Source organism: Cotesia typhae, unplaced genomic scaffold (assembly GCF_013202065.1).
Source record: "Cotesia typhae breed Kobodo isofemale line unplaced genomic scaffold, CoteBio_Ctyphae contig_4, whole genome shotgun sequence".
Taxonomy (NCBI): Eukaryota; Metazoa; Arthropoda; class Insecta; order Hymenoptera; family Braconidae; genus Cotesia; species Cotesia typhae.
The window spans coordinates 2,419,179-2,437,280 of NW_027423748.1; the positions used below are offsets into that span (position 1 = coordinate 2,419,179).

Here is an 18,102-nt window from a genome sequence, read left to right on the forward strand (position 1 = left end):
ACAGACTTCAAAAAGTAGTCGGCACCCTCATTAAATCCAAGTTCTCTTTCAATTTTTCAAAATGCTCGTTTCTCAAAACCCAAGTGCAATATTTGGGCTACGAGATTTCTGCTGGTGAAGTCCGTCCCAGCTCACGTAAAATCGAAACCTTAACTGCCTTACCTGCACCGAGGACCGTAACTCAGTTGAGACAATTCATCGGTCTCTCTTCTTACTTTCGTAAATTCATTCCAAAGTTCTCACAGGTAATGAAACCCTTATACTGTCTGACCTCAGGTAGCAAAAGAAATATTGAATGGACTGAGGTACATGAAAATATCCGCCAGAAAATAATCTCTGTATTAAATAGTGAGCCTATATTAATGATTTTTAACCCGAACTTTCCTATAAAGTTGCACACAGACGGAAGCTCTGAAGAGTACGGGGCCATATTAATGCAAAAATTTAATGGTTCAAATAGAGTTGTCGAGTATTATAGCATAGCTACTAGTTCAGCTGAGTCACAATATCATTCATATGAATTAGAGACTCTAGCTGTATTTAACGCAGTAAAGTTTTTCCGTCATTATTTGCATAGACGACCGTTTGTAGTAATTACGAATTGCAATTCGTTAAAAGCCTCTCAGAAAAAGGCTGACCTAACACCGAGGGTTCACCGTTGGTGGGCTTTCTTACAGACTTTTAAATTTGATATCGTGTAAAGAGAAGGTAAACGAATGGCTCACGCTGATTTCTTTTTGCGTAATCCCCTTACAGAACAATTGCGCAGTAATTCAGATGAAATTTTACAGAAACGTATAAATTTGACCGAAATTTCCGAGGATTGGCTTCTTATTAAGCAGCGGCGTGACCCAGAAATTAGTAAGATAATAATTGATTTAGAAAATGATGAGATTGCATCTGTTCTTGCTAAAACCTATGAAGTACGGTCAGGGTTACTCCACCGAAAAATCCAAAGGCGAGGTAAAACATTATGTTTATCTATTGTTCCACGTGCTTTTAGATGGTCGGTAATAAATCATGTGCACGAGTCAATTATGTACTTAGGGTGGGAGAAAACACTTGACAAGGTTTGCGAGTATTACTAGTTTGAAGGAATTACGAAGTATGTTCGTAAATTCATTGATAACTGTTATCCATGCAAAGTTTCTAAGTCAAGTTCAGGCAAAGTACAAGCAGAGCTTCATCCTATTCCTAAGACCAGCATCCCTTGGCATACAGTGCACATGGATATTACAGGTAAATTAACAGGTAAAAACGATTCAAAAGAATACGTTGTCGTTTTGATAGATGTGTTTACCAAATTTCTTTTATTATATCATACTCGAAAAATAGATAGCGTCAATACTATTAAGGCTCTGAAAAATGCTATATCATTGTTTGGTCCACCGACCCGTTTAATTGCGGATCAAGGTAGATGTTTCACAAGTAAAGAATTTCAAGAGTATTGTACCTCACAAAACTCAAAATTACATCTTATAGCTGCGGGTTCTAGTCGAGCTAATGGTCAGGTAGAACGCGTAATGAGTACCCTAAAAAGTATGTTTACTGCAGCCGAAACGAGTAGAAACTCTTGGCAAGCAGTTGTAAATGAAATTCAGTTAGCAATGAATTGCACTACCAATCGAGTCACTAATGCGAGTCCATTAGAATTGTTAATTGGTAAAGTAGCCAGACCTTTTGGAATGGTAGTTGATCAAGACGATAAAGAAGTTTATATCTCTGACGTACGGCAAAAAGCGATTGATAACATAGAAGTAAACGTAAAATATGATAAGCTTAGATTTGATAAGAATAAAGCAAAGATAGTTTCATTTAAAGTAGGAGATTTTGTATTAATTAAGAATGAAGAGAGAAATCAAACGAAGCTTGATCCAACGTTCAGAGGTCCATTTGTGATGGCGGAAACTCTCGACGGAAATCGTTATATTTTAAAGTCTTTAACGGGTAATAGAACATACAAATACTGTCACGAAAACTTGAGAAAAATGCCTGAATCCTATATTCCAAGTAAGTTGGATGCTTCTGATCATCAAGAAGTTGTTGATCAGGAGAACAAGAAAGACTCTGAGACAGAGTCAGAAACCACCAGGGGAGAGACTCAGCACTAATGGTAGATATGATGTCACACCACTTGCTCCAAGCTGTAGGTCGTACAAGCAAATCTATAGTGACTTGACTAGGGTGCGATAGGTCAGTTGGTGAAGTGGCGGGGACAAAAGAAATATGTTGGCTGCACTTGGCTGACTACACTACCTGCGCCAGTCTGTAGTCGTAACTGCAAACTCGGAGTAGTTTGAATCCATTTTGTTTGTCAAGATTGTCAAGGCGCGATGGGCAGCTGTGAGGAGGCAGGGGCCAGAGATATTGAAAGCTGCACTATATGTGTCATATGTAGTTGACAATGTGGCGGGGGCTTGAGGTGTACATAGTTGGAATACTATGGTGGTACACAAGTTTGCTGTGTATGGTATACAGTGGCAGACCATTTTGAGTGTTAGAGGTCTATACCTGTGGAGGATACGGCTTGTATTCAGTACAGTTGGAATGGGGGAAAGGCATCCTCAACAAAACGTATAGCGTAATAAAGATTGTCGAACGTTTTTGTCACTTTGGTGAATCTCTGGACATAAGTTAAAAAAAAAAAATTGACACGGCATATAATAACATGTTTACAGATACACCCGAAGACGTGTGATCGTCAGGTTGGCCGTGTCGGAGATAGTATCGAGCTGAGTTTTCCCAAAGATTGGAAAATTCCCAATATTTTAGTTTGTCTATTAGTTTTAAGCAAAATTGTAAAAGCATAGAATACTTAGTTATTATTTATGATTTAAGCCGATTATGTTTTTTATGGTTATGGCGATGGGATTGAGTCCGGAGTGACACCAAACGTAGCCGAGGTCACAGGTTAGGAGTAAAAAGTGTACATTTAGAGATGTCGATAGACAATAAGGGCTGTCGAAATATTTTTAAGAGAAGTATTTAGGGTAGTTAGACGAGTAGTTCTGGTCGAGCATTGATCGAGTGAAGACATCGAGCATATCCTGCTGACCCCGGATTCGTTCTCGGTCTTATTGCCCAGCGTCTTTATTATAATTAAATTATTGTTTGTACGAGTTAGTGACGTCCATAAAGTTAGAAAGGTGAAGTCGGCAGAATCACTCGTTTTATATCTCAAAATTTAGTGCTCATTTAGTGCTAATTTAGTGCTGATAACAGATATTTGGTGCTGTGATAGGGGGACTAAAAATGAGAACACTGCTAACTTTTCATTAAGGTAGCAGTGTACCATTCGTGACCGTGCTATGATGTAGTTGGAGCGAGAAGCACATCTGCTAATAATTTAGTGCTCAATTAGTGCTGCCTGTACAAGAAAACAGATTTTTCAAAAAAACATTTTTTCAATTTTTAAGTATAGATAACTGCTGACATAACGATACGAGCAATCATAGAGCTGGAAGATGACTTTGAAATCGGTATTGGTAAAATTGAAAAGAGTTACTAATTACTGCTAAATTAATGCTACCGGTGAACCCAGAAAAATTTTTAGAAAAATCATTTTTCAACTGCCCGCTAAAAAAATCGAAGATTTTCAATAATCGAAAAGTTATAGGTATTATCCTGTATTGCAAATATCGAGTTTTCATCAGATCTCATCGTTATAAGGTCACAGGAAACGACCCTAGCAATGTAGCTGCTGTGTGTGTGTTAAAAAAAAATTTTTTTTTTCAAATCGACTACTGCTAGTATAACAACACTAGCAGCCTTAAGAGCTAGAAGAAGACTCTAAAACGGAAACTAATGGAATTAAAAGACGTCACCATTTAGTGCTCAATTAGTGCTGTCAGTACAGCAAAGGATTTTTGAAAAATAATTTTTTTTTTAATTTTTTTCAAATCAACTACTGCTAGTATAACAACACTAGCAGCCTTAAGAGCTAGAAGAAGACTCTAAAACGGAAAATAATGGAATTAAAAGACGTCACCATTTAGGGCTCAATTAGTGCTGCCAGTACAGCAAAAGATTTTTTAAAAATAAATTTTTTTTTATTTTTTTTCAAATCCACTACGACTAGTATAATGACGTTAGCAGCCTTAAGAGATAGAGAGAGACTTTAAAACGGAAACGAATGGAATTGAAAGACGTCACTATTTAGCGCTGAATTAGTATTGTCATTGTAGTAAAGGAGTTTTGAAAAATAAATTTTTTTTTGGTTTTCTTTTTCAAATTTACTACTGCTTGTATAACGACGTCAACAGTCTTAAGAGCGAGAAGAAGACTATATATGGCAATAATTACATATTTAAACGTAAGAACTAATCCTTTTTTACACTAATATTTGTGTGGCCTCCATAATGTTCTTCATGACTTCACGCTTACAAATTTATTATGACAGTCGAATTGAAATTTCTGTTAAATGTAATTAAACTATGCTAAAAATTGATTATACTGAATTCAACGGACAGTTTACAATTTTTTAAAATTTTTTTACCAATTAAATTATTATGAAAATAATTCGAAAACCTTCTTACCCAGCATGATACCCCTACACAGATGAAAAAATTATCTTGACCTAAAAGAATAAACTTCAAAGCAAAGAAATAATTTTGAAGTGTTTTAATATCTTGAACCAAGGTAGAGAAATTTTGAATCGAGTGAAAATTTATTGGATCAAAGATTATTTTTTTATATGTGTAGATCTTTCCGCTATCCACACTCGTTGCTCGCTAATGTAAGCTTAGCAGTATATTGTTGAACTCGATGAGCTGAACAAATCGACATCGATGATTTTTGAGCTCAATGTAGAGATCTTTACATGTTGTAAGCTTTACAATATTCACATGATGTAAGATCACCCAATAGAATTTATAATTATTTTTGAATAAATTACAGGAATTATTTAAGAACGACTGTTTTTCAAAATTTTTAAGACTTAATTGAACTACATACCATAAAATTAGATTATAAATCTTTAAAATGTGGACCAACTAAGGTATTAATAATAATTATATTATTATATTACGCATATTAGTTTATAATTATTACATTTGTGTCTGCTGACGTCATTGTATTTACTGCTAAGCTTACATTAGCGAGCAACAAGTGTGGATAGCGGAAAGATGTACACATATAAAAAAATAATCTTTGATCCAATAAATTTTCACTCGATTCAAAATTTCTCTACCTTTGTTCAAGACATTAAAACACTTCAAAATTATTTCTTTGGTTTGAAGTTTATTCTTTTAGGTCAAGATAATTTTTTCATTTGTGTAGGGGTATCATGCTGGGTAAGAAGGTTTTCGAATTATTTTCATAATAATTTAATTGGTAAAAAAATTAAAAAAAATTGTAAACTGTCCGTTGAATTCAGTATAATCAATTTTTAGCATAGTTTAATTACATTTAACAGAAATTTCAATTCGACTGTCATAATAAATTTGTAAGCGTGAAGTCATGAAGAACATTATGGAGGCTACACAAATATTAGTGTAAAAAAGGATTAGTTCTTACGTTTAAATATGTAATTATTGCCATATATAGTCTTCTTCTCGCTCTTAAGACTGTTGACGTCGTTATACAAGCAGTAGTAAATTTGAAAAAGAAAACCAAAAAAAAATTTATTTTTCAAAACTCCTTTACTACAATGACAATACTAATTCAGCGCTAAATAGTGACGTCTTTCAATTCCATTCGTTTCCGTTTTAAAGTCTCTCTCTATCTCTTAAGGCTGCTAACGTCATTATACTAGCAGTAGTGAATTTGAAAAAAAATAAAAAAAAAATTATTTTTCAAAAATCCTTTGCTGTACTGACAGCACTAATTGAGCACTAAATGGTGACGTCTTTTAATTCCATTAGTTTCCATTTTAGAGTCTTCTTCTAGCTCTTAAGGCTGCTAGTGTTGTTATACTAGCAGTAGTGGATTTGAATAAAAATAAAAAAAAATTTATTTTTAAAAAATCTTTTGCTGTACTGGCAGCACTAATTGAGCACTAAATGGTAACGTCTTTTAATTCCATCAGTTTCCGTTTTAGAGTCTTCTTCTAGCTCTTAAAGCTGCTAGCGTCGTTATACTAGCAGTAGTTGATTTGAAAAAAAATAAAAAAAAAATTATTTTTCAAAAATCCTTTGCTGTACTGACAGCACTAATTGAGCACTAAATGGTGACGTCTTTTAATTCCATTAGTTTCCGTTTTAGAGTCTTCTTCTAGCTCTTAAGGCTGCTAGTGTTGTTATACTAGCAGTAGTCGATTTGAAAAAAAAAATTTTTTTTTAACACACACAGTAGCTACATTGCTAGGGTGGTTTCCTGTGACCTTATAACGATGAGATCTGATGAAAACTCGATATTTGCAATACAGAATAATACCTATAACTTTTCGATTATTGAAAATCTTCGATTTTTTTAGCGGGCAGTTGAAAAATGATTTTTCTAAAAATTTTTCTGGGTTCACCGGTAGCATTAATTTAGCACTAATTAGTAACTCTTTTCAATTTTACCAATACCGATTTTAAAGTCATCTTCCAGCTCTATGATTGCTCGTATCGTTATGTCAGCAGTTATCTATACTTAAAAATTGAAAAAATGTTTTTTTGAAAAATCTGTTTGCTTGTACAGGCAGCACTAATTGAGCACTAAATTATTAGCTGAGAGGCTTCTCGCTCCAACTACATCATAGCACGGTCACGAATGGTACACTGCTAGCTTAATGAAAAGTTAGCAGTGTTCTCATTTTTAGTCCCCCTATCACAGCACCAAATATCTGTTATCAGCACTAAATTAGCACTAAATGAGCACTAAATTTTGAGATATAAAACGAGTGATTCTGCCGACTTCACCTTTCTAACTTTACGGACGTAAAAGTCTAGTAAAAATCAGCAGAATGAAGTTTAATTAAAATCAGGAAATAGCTCAATAAATAATTTGGAGTAAAATTTGAAGTGCGTAAAATAAAACGACAGTAAAGATTAGAATCTGATAAGAGTTGTTAAAATGTTTGTTTAAATTAATTAGTCCAAAGTAAAGAATAAAACATTGGTAAAATTTCGTTTGAAAAATAAATCATCAAAAAGTTGTGAGACAGAGTCGCAAGACCGAGAGAGATAGTCAACCATTTTGTTGCACGCTAAAACTGAGTATAAAACCTTCTCAAAGTCGAAACTAAATTCTCTCGACTTACAACGAAATAAACGTTTGTCATAATGTTATACTTACAAAGGAAATAATTTTAGTAAAATTTTATCGTTCAAAATGTATTAAATAAATAGCTTGAATTAAATAAAAATAATTTACACAATAATTAAGGTTACTCAAATATCGGAATTCAATTGACTTTGGCTGAGATAAATGGACTAAAATTATTTAATAATTTATCGGATTTGGAAAATAGGATTAATTCAAGATATAAAGAACTCTTAAAATTAAATAATTATTGTTGTAATATTAAGAACACGGTAGTAATTTAGGGAATAGGAAAAATGATAATTAGGAAATAGGAAAAATGATAATTAGGAATTTAGGAACGATAATTAGTAAATAAGAATGGAATTATTTTAGTGATTGGAAATCATTTATTGTATTATTGTCATTATATTGGAAATTATAATTAGTGTGGTTGTGTGTGCGTAAAGAGTCTACCTCGGTTTCATGGTATATTCCTCTGGGTTCGAGGTAGATTTCTTAGAGTAACGTGAGGGTCCGTGGGACAGCGTGCGCTGTGTGGACAGCGTATGTAGTAACGTGAGGGTCCAGCACAGTGACGTGAGGGTTCGTGGGACAGCGTGAACTAAGGTAGAGTAGCGTGAGGGTCCGGTGTACAGCGCGAAGAAGATAGAGTAGCGTGAGGGTCTAGTGGACAGCGGGCATTACAGTAACGTGAGGGTCAGCTAGACAGCGCGAAATATAAACGTATGAGAGTTGTGTGTGAATGTGTTTATCCTGTGAATTTTTATATATTGTTATATTGGCCTTCATTTCAATTGTAGAAAGGAATGGATAAATAAATAATTTGGTGAAACGAATTTCTATGCTTAAGTTTTGATTCCTTTCAGCAATCTCTCACAACCCTGACCTATACTCCATGTTCTGGTCCAGTTCTGGATACTGAGTCCAAAAATCCAGTGGCGCCCTTAAATAAATAAAAGGGATTATTTCTTGACCAATTATTCATTGATCGCCACGACATTACCGCAAGGGTACTCAAAAGAAAAATAAAATCACTCATGGACTTCAAGGTGCCAGAAACTTCCCTCAAATTACTTTCACTCGAAAATACAAAATCTACAAAGTCATAAATATTCGAAATGAAAACAATTTCAAATTAATAATATTCAAAATTAATCATAGAAAAAAAATAAAATATAACAGGCGAAAATTTATTAATGAAATCTAGTTGAAACAAAACTAGTCAAAGAGCGATCTATACGAATGATAAATTGTTCGAAAGTTCATGGTAATTAACTAGATAGTCTCGTTCTGACCAGCGAAAAATTCTGCGACCTATATTATCAAGTTCAATTAGTATGTCTATTCTTGTATCTGCCCTACTTTCAAAACAGAAATCGGAAATCACGATTTAAAAAAATTAAGCTGAGCTTTTAGTCTCATAATTTAAAACATTATAATAAGTAATAAAAAATTTTTTGCAAAAAATAAATACAATAATAGTCATTACTATTATTATTTGAAATGGATTGGGGTTAGCTTGTTAATAATTATATTAATAACAAAAATTAATTTTTAAAAGAAATTGTTAGGAGGTCAAGATTTACCCAAGCCCGCTTAAGCTTATTATTATTATATATCTATACTATTATTATTATAACTAGTGAGTTGGCGGCGACCTACGCGCCGCTTGACGGCGCATACGACTCCTCTCCCCACATTCCATATTTTTCTATGTATGTGCGTTCTTCACTTGGTCGTGCTACAAGCTACCACGTGCTTTATATATATATATTAATTATCTCTGTTACAGAATACGTTATATTATTACAATATTATTAATCACAGTTTATTAATTATTAGATACTTAGAAGACAAATAAAGATTTATCTAGATTATTGAATATAAATACTGGTGTAAATTAATTCACTTCCTCACAGGTTATTGAGGCCCAGTGCACGCTACCACAGCGTTTGTGATTTTTTTTACTAAAAATATAATAAATTTTGTGGAAGTGATTTATTATAAGGTAAGAGTATTTATAAACATTAATTTAGAAAATAAAATATACAAAAATTAAGTAAGAAGATAAGACGAAATGAATAGATGAGTGAGTCATGCATGCACATAGAAGATAGAACGCAATAGATGCGTATTAACAGACGACGAATTAGACAACTTAGGAAAAACTGACAAATATTTATTTGCGTCATTAAATAAATTCATAGATTTCTGAAAATAATTTTCAGTATATTAGAATGTGACAAAGAGATTAACATTGAGTAGATTGTCTTTTGTTTTATGATGAAATAATCAGTGAAGCCGGTGGGCGCGAAAAATTTCAAGATGTCGGATAACGGCGTAATAATAATAATAATAACATATAAGAAATCACGTGTATTACACTTTAGATTACGATGCTTTAAGATGATTTAAACTAGATTTTGGATTTGATTATGAATCATAATAAATTTTGAAATAAAATAAAAATGTATTTGGACATGTCATAAATATTGATCAATATAAAATACATATCAGAAATATTTCGGTAACTTGAGATATGCGATGCTTGCGTTCAGTATCAAGTATCTTATAGTTTGTGAGGTTGTTTGTTTGCACAATGTATCCCGAGTGTGTGCGTGATCAACCGCCTTCAACGCCGTTTTATTGTCGTACGTAAAACTACACGTTGGAATAGGTGTGCATACTCGAGGTGGTACTGTGTCGATGATCAATCTTGCGTTTCAAATTAAAGTGAATTGCTGTGCGTTTATTTTGGTTTAGAAGCACGAAACAGAATAAAAAAAAAAATTAAGAAGAGTATCGGGTACTAGATGAATAGAATTTTAGAATATTAATAATAAGAGATAGACGATAAATTATTAATTAAATAATTAAATTTAAATTCTGTTTCATAAAATCCGAAATAGATGTCAGAGTCAGATAAAAAGATTACACTGGTTGATTATGATAGTGAGGGAAGTCTTGAAAGAATTGAAGATCCTGAAAATGTGGAACGAGAATCAGAATTACAAATTAAGACTGAGAAAATTGTGGACACTTTTTACAGTCTGTCACAGTTTCACAAAGGATTGATTCAATCAGCAGATGAAGTTAATTCAGAGTCATCAACAACAACTGATAATAATAAGGAAGTAAAGGTGTCTTCCAAAAGGATGAATAACTTCTCAACTCTTGTCAAACCAAGCCAGTCGACGAGTAAATAATGACTATAAAATAATTTAGAAGCTGTAAACATAATTAGAAGACACACTTTAAGAATAGATGAAAGTGTTTAAGAGTAGTTAGATGAGGCCTATTTAAGATGTATAAAGATGTATAGATGTTAAGAAAATCCCAGATACTAATTATGATTACATGTTTACAGGTAAAGATGATGATGCTAAAGATGATGATGATCTTAAAGACAAGAGTGAAAATATCAAGATTAAAATTAGAAGCAGCGAAAAGATGTTAATGCTTGGTAATAAAGATTTAGATGATATGAAGAGGTTGATGCTGGAGTCAAACAAGAAGACTCAAGAAATGGCAACGTCGATGGAAAGAACAGCTAGGATACTCGAGGAAGTTTCGATTGCAATGTTAGATGCCCTAAAGATAATGACAAAAAGGTATAAAGCAGAGTTAGATCGCGAAAAGACTAAGGCAGAAGCAAAGGTAAAGAATTCACATACATTTCCTACTTTCCCAAATAAGAATGATTTAGAAGTTACAAATGGGAATCATATTATCTCTAGAGATTTGAATGTAATTAAAGATGCATTACTATCAAACCAAAGTAAGATTAATGTTAGACGAGAATATAGATTAACTCAAAAAACAAACTATAATATCTGGTTTGATTATTTAAAATCAGAACTTACTAGTTGTGATTTATTAGATGTAATAGATGAAAATAACAGTAATAATAATAACTTATCAAATTCAATAAATAATAAAAGAAAATGCCTTGTTAGAGATATTATTATTAATCATTTAGATGAAAATTATCACAAGAGAATTCTTGATATTTCTGAACCCGTAGAAATTTTAAAAGAATTAAAGAATGTAGAAAAGAACAGATAAACCTTACATCAAGTTCAGTTAGAAAAAGATTGTATTCAATCAAGATGAAAAAGAATGAGAAGGTCAACGACTTTTGTGAAAAATTTGACCAGATCATTAGAGAATATGATTCTTGTGGAGATGGAGAAAAATTAACTGAGCAAGAGATTAGATCAGCTTTTTATCAAGCAATCACCCCTGTAACTCCTCAATTAATGTCCGCAGATTTTCTTAAGAGATCTCAGTCAAAAGAGATGATGACACTAAATGAAATGAAATCTTTTATTCTACAGTTAGAAGCAGAAAAGAAGACCGGAGATGGAGATGATACTGTCAAAGCTCAGACAGCCAAATTTGACAGTAAAACAAGATGCTATAGATGTGCTAAGACTGGACATAGAATTGAGGACTGCCCATTGTCAAAAGACTTGTGGTTTTGTTATTTTTGCCAGGATATTAAAAATCACAAAGGTGCAGAATGCAAGGAAGGAAGACTCAAAAGTAAGGTTTTGAATAATAATGATAATATAAAATCTAGAGGTAAAATAGATAGACGAGGTTTTATTAGAGTTATAAATAATGTGAATTCTAAGCCATATAATAACGATAGACGTTTTAAGAATTATAATAAGAACGATCAACAGTCGGCTCAAAATGCACACAACAACAGAAGTGCAAAAAGAGTGACTGACGAAAGAAAGGGTAAGAGATTATTAAGTGAAGATTTAATAGATGAGATTAAATTTATTGCTGATTCAGAAGCAACAGATCATATAGTAAAGAATCGATTGATATTAAGCGATTTTGAAAGGTGTGAAAGTAGAGTAATTGAGAGTGCCAATAAGAATAAATCGGCTGACATTTTAATAGATGGAAAAGGTGATCTTTTGCTCTACACGAATCAAAATAACAAGATAATTAAATTATCAAATGTTGTTGGCACTGGAGATGTATCAGATAATTTATTATCATTGGGAAAATTAGTGGATAAAGGATTTAAGATTTGTTTAGATGATGGAACTTTGAGAGTATTTAGTGAAAATTTAGAAGAAGTAATACTGGAAGGAATATATGAACAACCCAACTGGATTTTGAACTTCAAAGTTAAGGATTACATCGACGATAAAAATAAATCAGATTGGGAATACAACGCTTACCGTTGTAAAGCTGTAATGATTCAAGAAGATGACACCGATGAATCAGAAGTAGATTTACAAAGGAAGGAGGGAAATTCAGAAAACATAGAGGCCAAGGATTCTTCAATTAGGAGGGAGGAAGAAGTTACAACACCTCCAGAAATAGAACAACATCCTGAAAATCCAAATGATGACATATTTAATTGGGATTCTAGTTTAATAACTAGAAATACAATTAAGTTAGATGACATCGAGAGCATTAAGAATTTAGAAGAGCTATTCACATCAAATTCATTAGAGCAAGGGACAATAGAGTCAAGTAAAATAAATGAAGCTATGTTATGGCATGTAAGACTTGGTCATGCTTCATTAAATTATCTCAAGAAGTTACAGAAAGTATACAGCAAATTAAAAAAAATTAGATTTGATGATTCAATTCTAGATTGTGAAATATGTATTATATCAAAGATGCAAAAATTACCATTTAAAGAAGTTAGAAGACGAGTATCAAGACCATTACAAATAATACATACGGACACGATGGGTCCAATAAAACCAACTTCACACCCAGGACACAAAAGATTTATTAATGTGTACATAGATGATTACTCCAGATTAGCTAGAGCATATTCAGTAAAGACTAAAGATGAATCAGGAGAAACATTAGAAAAATTTCTAATATCTACAAGAAACTTACTCGGCAAAGATGAAAAGGTATGCTACGTTAGATCGGATCAAGGAACAGAATTTACTGGTGCAAAATTTCTAGAGGTTTTAAGAAAAGAAAAGATAGAATTAGAATTAACACCGCCTTATACCCCTGAACATAATGGAGTCTCTGAAAGATTCAACGCCACGTTGCAGAGAAAGGTCAAAACCTATATGCTAGATTCTGATTTACCCAAGAGTATGTGGGAGTTAGCAGTGGACGCAGCTGTTCACTCATACAACCGAACACCACATAAATCTATAGATTATGATGTACCATTGATGAAATTTAATAAGGATGAAAATTGTCATTTTGACAAAATTAAAAGATTTGGATGTATTGGATATATTAGAATTCCAAAACCAGAGCACAAGTTCAGCGAGAGAGCAATCAAAGCAGTCATGGTGGGATATAAACCCACAGGATACTTGCTATTGCATCCAAGAACTGGAAAATTTCTAGAGTCACGACATGTTAGATTCAATGAAAAATTAGTGTACAAAGATGTATATAAGATTAAACAAACAGAAGAAACTGAAGATGAAATTAGTTGGAAATCAGATGAAAATGTACCAAATAATTTAGAAGACAAAACCAACGAAGAAAAGGAGAAACCGGAACAAAGAAAAAGAGGAAGACCCCGTAAAAATTCACTAGATGTTAAAAACTTAAATGAAAAGAAGAACTCATCAGAAGAAATTAGACCATGTACTAGAGGTGAGATGAAAAGAAAATTAGAATCTAAAAAGGATAAAGATAGAAAATTGCTTGAAGACATAAGCTTTGCAAGAAATGTCAACGTGTCTGAAGATCAATTTAACATGGATGAACAAGAATCAATAAGATGTTTAATTACTACTTTAAACAAAGAACCTATCAGCTATGATGAGGCAAGTAATTTAAGTGAAAGAAGTCAATGGATGAAGGCTATCAAAGATGAATTGGACTCAATAACTAAAAATGACGTCTGGGAATTCGTAGAATTGGAAGAAGCAAGTAAAACTAAAGGAAAATTAAATATCATTGATTCAAGATGGGTATTTAAAAGGAAAATAGAATTAAATAAAGATGTACTTTATAAAGCACGACTAGTATGTCGAGGTTTTAAACATAAGAATGATTATGATCTAAAAGATACATATTCGCCAGTATCTAGACTATCACTCATACGAGCATTACTTTCAATAGTAAATAAATATGATCTAGAAATCTGTCAATATGATGTGAAAACTGCATTCCTCTATGGAAATTTAGATGAAGACATTTACATGAAGATACCAGAAGGTCTAGATGTAGATGAAAAGACGAAGCAAACAAAGATACTTAAATTAAAGAAATCTTTGTATGGATTAAAAGTAAGTCCTAAGAAGTGGAATATAAAATTCAATCAAGTGGTAAAAGAGATTGGTCTCGAAAATGATCTACATGAACCATGTTTATACACTTGGAGGAAAAATGGAATTGTAGCTGTACTGCTAATTTATGTAGATGACATTTTAGCTGCTAGCAATGATCCAAAGAAGTTAGACGAAATTGGACACCATTTATGTAAGAATTTTGAGATGAAAGTTCTTGGTGAACCCAAGAAATTTCTTGGAATTGAGATAGAAAGAAATAGAGAAGAGAAATACATTGTATTAAATCAAAGTAGTTATATAGAAAGCATTTTAAATAGATTTAAGATGACTGACTGTAACCCGCAGAATACTCCAATGGTTACCAGACAAGCTGAAAATAGAAGTAAAAGAAGAAAATTGGAAGAGTTAGAATCATCTGAATGTGAACAATTGTCAATAACTAGAAAAGCTCCATACAGAGAGGCAATTGGAAGTCTTATGTACTTAGCAAATGGAACTAGACCAGATATTTCGTTTGCTGTACATTACTTAGCTAGAAAACAACTAAGTGCTACCGAAGATGATTGGAAAGATGTAAAAATAATTTTGAGATATTTGAAAGGTACAGTAAATTTAAACCTGAAATATACAGGTAACTCAGATGACTTAGAAGCTTTCTCAGATGCCAGTTTCAAAGATAATGATGACTCCACGTCATCAGGAGGATATATTATTAGACTTTTTGGTGACGTAATAGCTTGGAGAAGTCACAAACAAAGGTACGTTACACTGTCCACTTGTCAAGCAGAATATTTGGCAATGAGTGATGCTTGCCAAGAGATAATATCTCTAGATAAAGCAATTAGATTTGCAATTGGAAAGACATTATTTCCTACTACTATTTGGTGTGATAACAAGTCAGCAGGCGACTGTACTAAGAAGGATGGAAGTCACAAACTTATGATGTTCGATAATAGTGTAAATGAAATTAAATTAGAATTAATAGAAAGAGAGAAAACAGGTAATAGAAAGCACATGGCAAAAACACATGGTGATTTCATTAAACAATGCGTTAATGAAAATAGAATAAGAGTCTGTTGGATATCTACAAAAGAGAACCTAGCAGATATACTTACAAAACCATTACCTGCAGAATCATTTAGATATTTAAGAGATAGACTTTTGGACTAGAATAATTAGAAGTTCATAAAATTGATAGAATTAATTATAATTATATGTTCACTATGTTACAGAAAAATCTGTTGATCGTAAGAAGTAGCGCAGTGGAAGCTGGACGTGGGAAAATGAAGGGAGTGTTAGGAGGTCAAGATTTACCCAAGCCCGCTTAAGCTTATTATTATTATATATCTATACTATTATTATTATAACTAGCGAGTTGGCGGCGACCTACGCGCCGCTTGACGGCGCATACGACTCCTCTCCCCACATTCCATATTTTTCTATATATGTGCATTCTTCACTTGGTCGTGCTACAAGCTACCACGTGCTTTATATATATATATATATATATTAATTATCTCTGTTACAGAATACGTTATATTATTACAATATTATTAATCACAGTTTATTAATTATTAGATACTTAGAAGACAAATAAAGATTTATCTAGATTATTGAATATAAATACTGGTGTAAATTAATTCACTTCCTCACAGAAATGATAATAAAAAAAATTAGAAAAATGGTTAGCCTACAGGCCATCCCTGCAACTTCTCGCTAATTCCATACCTAAGCTTTTAAAACTTTACTAATGATGTTTTTGAGCTCTTTAAGCTCAAAGAGATAGCTTTACTATGCTTTTGAGCTCTTCGAGCTCAAAAATTTGATAGAAGTTTCATAAAACATTATTTTTTGAATTTTCAGACCACAGTAACTTTCGAATGAATCAACTAATTTGCACGCGGTAGGTAAAATTTGACGCAGTTTTTTCAGTCACATTAAGAATCCTTAAGTTTAAATTGATCAAATTAGAAATTTCAGAGTAACTCCGAAAAATCATTTTTTGCGATTTTCTTTTCTTCACGATATCTCTCGTACGAATCAACCGGCTTTGCGGTGATCAACGTGGTTTTTTCATGTTAAAAGCTGATTATTTTTTGGGATCGGTATGGCTTTTTAAAAGTTATTTCTAAAAATGTCAGAGTTATGTTAAAAAAATACTTATTTCCAAATGTTTCGTCGACGATATCTCTCGAATCAATTGATCGATTTTCACATTCTTGGCGGCGATTGACGCGGATTTTGAGCTCTATTAATTATTCTATTTCATCAAAAACGATCCGAAAAGGAATGTCGAAGTTATGTGAAAAAAATATTTTATTTCAGTTTTCTTTTGTTCACGCTATCTACCGAACGAATCAACCGATTTTGCCCGGATTAGCGGTGATCGACGTGGTTTTTCAAGTTCAGAAGCGAATTAGTTTTTAGAGTTGATCGATAAAGCCGTCTGAAGTTATTTAAAAAAAAACCACTTCCAGAAAAAATTTTTTTTTCGATTTTTTTTTAGATTTCTCAAAATTTCTCAAAATCTATCTTTCCGAATCGATTCAAAGACATAAGAAATCTTAGTTTAAAGGAAATCTTTAATATACCATTTCGTAGATTTCAATCGGTTTAATCGTTCAAAAGTTATAAGCGATTCACTTATACTTACACTTACACTAACACTTACACTAATACTTACACTTACACACGCACACACACACACACACGCGCACGCGCGCGCGCAGATATCATCGCCAAAACACTCAAGGTAATTCACTTTATCGTCGGCGATTCATTAATGACAACGAAAGTTCCGCAATAGTCAAAATGAATAAGTTGGTAATTGAAGTTGAAAATCATTGGTTTGTTTCGTTTCCTCCGTTAATCTTCAAAACATTTAAAGCACACATAAATGTTGAATATTGCCATTCCGTAAAATCGATAAAATATATCTGCATGAGATCACTCATTTTCAAATGGGACGCTATATCAGTAGTAACAAGGCGATGTGACGTACTTTTCATTTCCAATACATGAAAGACATCTTACTGTAGTTCGCTTGGCCGTACATTTGGAAAATGATCAAACGGTGTACTTTACAACGGAAAATGTATTACAATAAGTTGAGAGGCCGCCATCGACGACATTGACCAGCTTCCTTAAAATGTACGAGAATGATGACTTTTCTGGAACACTGCTTTACTTCGAAATGCCACGATATTATACCTGGAATCGATCATTAAAGAAATTTCAACAACCGAAACAAGGAAAACCAGTTCCAGATTACCCTTCTTTTAAAGTATTTTCCACCGATGCACTAAGACGTCTGTACACAGTCAATCCCAGTCAAGACCAGTGTTTTTATTTGCGCTTACTGTTAGTCAATGTTTGTGGCCTAACATCATTCCAACATCTGCGAACTGTTGATGGTGTATTGTGCAACATACAGAGAAGCCTGTCAACGTTTGGGATTGCTAGAGAATGACAGTCATTGGGATCACTCTCTTGGGGATGTTGTAATGTCGTCAAATGCTAAACAAATACGAACATTATTTTCCATAATTTTATCTACATGCTTCTCATCAACACCAATTGATTTATAGAACAAACATAAAGATCATATGGCCGGAGATATATTACATCAGAAGCGTCTTAGAACATTAAATGGAAATTTGCAACTTAA

At 32.9% G+C, this 18,102-nt stretch overlaps 2 protein-coding genes across 16 annotated transcripts in view; one reads left to right on the forward strand and one right to left on the reverse strand.

Annotated features, from left to right (window-relative positions):
* Mp (collagen XV/XVIII-type protein multiplexin) overlaps positions 1-18,102 on the reverse strand; it is a 622,917-nt gene that overhangs the window by 330,420 nt on the left and 274,395 nt on the right. The gene's annotated exons all lie outside the window — the stretch shown is intronic.
* Positions 9,073-16,028, forward strand: LOC141527718 (uncharacterized). The gene is made up of 5 exons (XM_074243345.1): positions 9,073-9,196; positions 10,098-10,386; positions 10,556-10,845; positions 11,526-11,733; positions 15,668-16,028. The coding sequence occupies exons 2-5, from the start codon at positions 10,098-10,100 to the stop codon at positions 15,691-15,693; spliced, it is 813 nt and encodes a 270-aa protein (XP_074099446.1). The 5' UTR covers positions 9,073-9,196; the 3' UTR covers positions 15,694-16,028.